Source organism: Benincasa hispida, chromosome 9 (assembly GCF_009727055.1).
Source record: "Benincasa hispida cultivar B227 chromosome 9, ASM972705v1, whole genome shotgun sequence".
Taxonomy (NCBI): domain Eukaryota; kingdom Viridiplantae; phylum Streptophyta; class Magnoliopsida; order Cucurbitales; family Cucurbitaceae; genus Benincasa; species Benincasa hispida.
In genome coordinates, this window is record NC_052357.1 from 1,589,427 (window position 1) to 1,595,466 (window position 6,040).

General features: G+C 33.0%; 1 protein-coding gene across 1 annotated transcript; it reads right to left on the reverse strand.

Moving 5' to 3' along the window:
• Positions 1-3,146: 3,146 nt before the first annotated feature.
• LOC120086288 (gibberellin 3-beta-dioxygenase 1-like) lies at positions 3,147-4,856 on the reverse strand. Its single transcript, XM_039042848.1, has 2 exons — positions 4,217-4,856; positions 3,147-4,061 (listed from the first exon to the last, which is right to left on the reverse strand). The coding sequence occupies exons 1-2, from the start codon at positions 4,711-4,713 to the stop codon at positions 3,431-3,433; spliced, it is 1,128 nt and encodes a 375-aa protein (XP_038898776.1). The 5' UTR covers positions 4,714-4,856; the 3' UTR covers positions 3,147-3,430.
• Between the last annotated feature and the right edge of the window lie 1,184 nt (positions 4,857-6,040).

Consider the following 6,040-nt stretch of genomic DNA (forward strand, 5'->3'; position numbering starts at 1 on the left):
ACCGTTCTCCATATATTATTTTAGCATCGAAGCTATTTTCTTTGTTTGATATGGTTTTTTTCTCTAAAATTATTAATTTACCATTGATATCACATGAAAGTCAAGTGCGTTTTCTCCTATTTAAAATTTGATATCAACATCCAACGCTTTGAGTAAAAATTAGAGAATTTTTTTTTTTTTTTTTAGTACGGAACAAACTAAAGAATGTATACATGTGATAATATAAATTTGGAGATTATATATGTTAAGACTTAAGAGTTAGGAGCATAGGCAGACTATTAATTTGATGTGATTGAAATGGACCGCCACAGGTACGGTACTATCTTCCTACAAATTAATGTATACATCTCCATTAGGATATGTGACCCAAAAAAAATGTAAATTTCCAAATTGTAGTAAACAAATTTTTTCCCTTGCTTTGTTTTTACCTTTTTAATTTTTGTGGAAGACTCGGTAATTGAAATATCGATGTTGATGAAAATGTACCTAACTTAATTTTACGAAAAATATCAATGATCATGTACATTTCTAGAATAATATGAAATAAAAAAATATATTAAAATGAGTAAATAAATATTTTAGGATTTTTAAATAAGTTAACATGCTTATTTCTTTTTTTATGATATTTACATTGTGACATTTCGTTGCTCATTTTATTGATTCACCTTATGTAATCAATATGATACTAGCGCGAGTAATATTTGATAATTTGAGGTTTCATCTCAAAATCAATTGGTAATAAGAAAAGTAGTTCATCTTATAAGGAGTGTGAGATCCTTAGTTTCTTCAATGTGGAATTCTCAACAGATAAATTCAAAGAAGTATTTGATTAAGAAAATAATTGGAAATCGATTCAAAAATAGTAAACCTGAAAAAGCACTATTTTGAGTAGACTTGTTGAGGATCACAACCAAAATATTGGAAGATATCACACGAGTTACTTTTTTGCTTATTAATTTTATTTTTATAGTACTTTCCTAAGTTTTTACTTAAGGAAATGTCGAGACTTTAAAAGTGCCGCGAAGAAAATTAGAATTTCATTGTTGACAAAGTTGTTTTTTGCTTTACAATTTTAATAGAATATTTTAAGAGCAGTTGTTTTAAATGGAAAAACTGGTAGAAATATTTGCTATATTTACTATATTTATAAGTTACTTGACTTTTTAAAAATAAAGTTTATGGCATTAGCTTAGCTCTAAATTGGTTCAAAGATGCTTTTTCTAAAGGGATATTTTTCTTGTCAAATATTAGTAGAAAATTGGTTTGTTTATATCTACTATTGTTATGAATCTTGAAATTGTCCTCCTACTTCACCCTATTATTACCTTAAATAATTTTGAGAAATTTTCTTCTAAAATTCTCCTAATCTCTTAATATTTGTCACTTTGTTTTTTTCTTAACATTTTTCTCATTACAAAATATTAATCTCTCTCCCCAATTTCTTTTCTCTCAGATTTGTCTCTCTCTCTCCAATTTTCTTCTATCTAATAATTTTTTATTTAATTTCAAAGACAATATTTTTTAGTACAATAAAAAATAGGTGCATTGAAATCGCAGATCTCGTGATAAAAGACAAGATATCAATTATTTCAAAATCATTTTATTAATCATGAACATACTATCAAAACATAAGTCATTACCCTACTCTTAAGTTTCTACAATGACAACATTGTCTTACTGCTCTTTGGTTTCTCATATTAGAATGATTTGCAAATGATAACGCTGCCACATTGTTCGTTTTTATGTAATTGTTTTCTCTATATTTCTTAGCCCTTAATAAAGTATCAATTTTTTTAAAAAAGCATTCTATAATTTTAATTCCTACAATCCTTTCTATTGATATATAATGAAAACACATATAGATTATAGAAAACAATGAGAAATTAGGGTTACACTGAAGTGGTAAAGAAAATTAGGAAGAAAAAAAACGGTAAAAACTGCCCCATCCGAGGAAAGGGGAGGATGGTAGGTTTTGGTTTCTTGAGACCGGCAAGTTGGAAAAGCCCAAAGACCAACAAGCACGTGGTTGCAGTCTTTTATAGGACAAAACCACCACCTTCCTCCCAAACAAAATATAAGAGTAAACATAGAATTTCATCTCGATTGATAATAAGAAAAGTAGTTCAAGTATCTTTTAAGAATTCTCGATATGTCCTCTCAAGATGGTGTTGATTTAGGTTCATCATTCTTAGATTAGATTTTTTTAGATTGAATACCCGTTTGAGCTTCATGGACTATGATACTAAATTAAATTAGCATAAGATTCTAACTAAAAAAATCGACTCAAGATTAGTGAATTCAAAACGAGGCACCATTGACTTGAGAGACATGTTGAGGATCTCACGTTGAAAAGATGATAATACCTCACAATCTTTAAGATAATAGGTGAATGTAAATTTAATATTATATCATCTAACAGTCTCCCTTGATCACCTATGACCTCTTAAGTCACTTGTACTGATACTATGTTAAATCATCGATTAACCCAAAAATTTAAACTAATCACTTATGTTAAATTTATTATTATATCATCTAACATATTTTCTTTTTCTTTCTACCAATTGTGTTTTTACTCGATTTTCGAAACACAATTACACATGAAACCTTAAGTCTAGAAGTGTAAAAAAAAGAAAAAAAAGAGTGGAGTTTAGGGGTAGTTGTTGGAATCCACAAAGTATATGTGTAAAAAATTTCCATATGCTTGACAAACCTCGAGACAAACAATGTGTATCCAACATCTACAGAAAAATTCACTCAAATACAAAAGTAAAAACACTTGTAAAAGATTCCATCCCCTTAATTTGCTTTGGAAACACACATCAAAATAGATTCTTTTTATATAAGATTTTGTTTTTGTCAATATAGTTAATCTGCATATTATGGTGATTTAATTACCCACTTGGCATGATGTGAGACTACACGTGGAAACATAATTAGTGGAACTAAATAGAGATTTAAAGCGTAGTTAATGATTGAGTTAATCATTTTTCAAAAGCACTCTGAGGCAATGATTAAGGTCATTACTTGTTGAAAAGAAAAATGAATATGTCATTTATTTCCATCCCATCCCCCAAAATCAATCAATAATTAAACACACGAATACAGATTAAATTTCATAGATATATGTCCTTTTTACGCTGCCAAAATAAAATTAATCTTTTTTTTTTCTCTCTTCAAAATATATTTCATTAAAGTTTTATTTTTCTCTCCACACACACCTATCTAATCCACAGTCCACACACAAACACACATACACACTATGGATTAGATATTACTCACTACGCCCACCATGCAAAACTCCTTTTTTTTTAGACAACTCTATTGAAAATTAAAAATAATAAAAAGAGAGAAGAAAAAACATTCCTAATCATAAATTGGAGTAAATTACATTATATTTTAAATGTATTTTAGACTTGGGAGGAGTTGGAGGTTAGCCTACTTTAACCTGGCTATGATCGTTGACATCTAACAGTCCAGTGAGAGGAGCGCAAAGACGGACAGATGAGAGTGCGTTATTGAAGTGTTCGGCTTTTTTACGGAGGTATTCAGTCCAAGTTACTGTGCGGTAAAGCGGTGGTTGAGTCGGGCCCAAAAGTTTCTTAAGCGGTGAAATTTCAGCACTTTCTGGCGGCCCAAAAACGTATGCCACTGAGAGACGTTTTCTGGTCCGGTTCACAACAGCTTGATGAACCGGACTTGGGTACAACCCGTTTGTAAGAATATGAAGCAAGTCTCCAACTTGAACCACAAGTGCACCGGGTACAGGCTCCACCGTCACCCACCGGTTCCCTTCTCTCAAAACTTGTAATCCTCTTGTGTTGTTCTGATATACAATTGTTAAAAGGCTGGTGTCTGTATGAGCTCCGAGTCCCATTGCCCGATCTGGATCCGGACAAACCGGGTAAGAGTTCAATTGGGTCGCTGCATTACACGTCTTGAAATCCCCATTCAGCCCGGCCCAATTTACATCCTCTCGAGTTATGCCTAATTCTCCCAACGCAAGCCACATCAGCCTTCCACATAGACTCTTCATCTCTCGATCATATTCCTCTATTATATCACTATAAATTTAAAAATCAATTAATTAATTTTACCTTTTTCTAAAGAAAAGTATTTTCATAATGATTAGAAGAGTTTGATGAGATGTATAAAGATACTAAATATTTTTCTTAAAAAAATATAAAAAGTAAATTATTCAATGGGGCTGTTACAATACCAATAACGAGTGTAGTCATGAGGCCAGAGTTTTTTGAAGTGTTCGAGAGGGGAGCCAAGGATGGTGAAGCCTTCGGACCACATACGTTTAGGGAAGAAGGAGGAGATACGGACGAGGCCGTAGCCGGAGATGCCGTCGGGGGGACGAGCGGCCTTGAGCTTGTGGGGAGGGGGAAGGGAGAAGAGGGAATTAGCGGAGGATTCAATGGAGTGAAGGAGGGAAATGGGGACGCCGTGGTTAATGACTTGGAATGCCCCCCAAGTACGAAAGGCATTGCCAATGAGATGAGGAGCATTGGGGAGAGAAAGGTCAATGAGGGGAACAGAGTCAGAGAGAGGAATGAGATTATTAGAGAGGTTTAAGGAAGGGAAAGAATCAGGTTGAATCCAATCATAGGAATCGGGGAGTTCATGGAGAGAGTCAAAGTCGAGGTTTTTGTGAGCGGGGATGTGGACAGGGTGGGATTTGAAGACCTCGGTTATTTTGATGCTTCCCATGTTTTTGTGTGTTGTTTTTTTTTTTTCTTTTTGTAAAAGAAGTAGAAGTAGAGTGGTAGGCTAAAAGATGTTTTTGAGAGTAAAGGAGAGAAACATAAGATGGTTGTAATTTGTAAACATGGAAGATAAGGCAAAGAGATATGGAATACTTGGTATTTATAGAGATGATCATGACCCTATAGATGCTGACAACTCTCAACTCACACCCAAACTAATAATCAACCTTTTGAGAGAGAGAGAATCATAAACATCAAGAGAGAAAGAATAAGAGAATTAAAATAGAAACAGAGATAATTAAACATTGGACTGCATCAACTTTTGTGCAACACACATAGATAGCAAATCACAAATTGCCACGTGACCAACTTTTTATAAACGGACGACGATGGGTAATTTGGACTATACCTAAATATTACTTCAAAGAAAATGAGTGTGAAAATGAGTGTTAGAGAGAGAGAATCAGAGAAGAAGAGAGAGAGAGGAAGGGATGGTGACAAGGGTGGGTGTGAGAGTAGTATAATGTGTTGGAAGGAGTGGTGGTTTTTTCACCATTGTTGAGTGGTGTTGGGGGAGGAGAGTTAATGGAAGGAGACAAGAAAAGAAAGGGGAGTGAGTGTTTTGTATTGGACAATACAAAGAACAAAACATGAAAGGACCATTTTGTCCTCTCCAACAAAACTATCTTTAACTCAACTACAAAACCCCCTCTTTCTCTCATCTCTATCTCTCTTATTATTATTCTTTTTTTTTTTTTTTCCAATAATATTTTTGTAAATATTAAAGAAAAAATGGAAGAAGAAATATCATGCATATATCTCCTATATATGTATCTCCTTCATCCAGCTTGATGATCATTTTATTTTTTGAAAAAAAAGGAGAAAGAGGCTTAAAAATTTGCATCAAAGTTAAGCAAACATATACTGCCCTTTCTCCATGTGCCTCTGTCTTGTCTTGAAGTAGAAAACCATCTAAATCAAACATACCCCCCTCCCCCTTCCTCTCCTCCTAAAATATACTCTCTAAACTACATGACAATCCTCCTCTTTTCATTTTGACCATACTACCCTTCCTCTTTTATTTATATATATATTAAATATGGGCTCCACTCACAAGAGAAGATAGAAGTTCAAATCTTATACACATCATGTCTTTCACAATAAATATATATATATACACATCTTCAAGTGCAATCTTGTCTCTTCCCCACACAAAAATAACCAGAAGTAACAACAAAAATAAAAAAAAAAATGGGTAGAAAGATCAGTAAATATGAGAAGTAATATTCAAAGAGGTGGGTGTGTTTTGAATTTTTGGATATTTCTTCTAA

Excerpts from the sequence above, each read along its gene's own strand:
- LOC120086288 (XM_039042848.1), bottom strand. The coding sequence starts at position 4,713 with ATGGGAAGCATCAAAATAACCGAGGTCTTCAAATCCCACCCTGTCCAC. Across the intron at positions 4,062-4,216 it reads CATGACTACACTCGTTATTG|TGATATAATAGAGGAATATG; the intron begins GTATTGTAACAG and ends TTAAATTTATAG.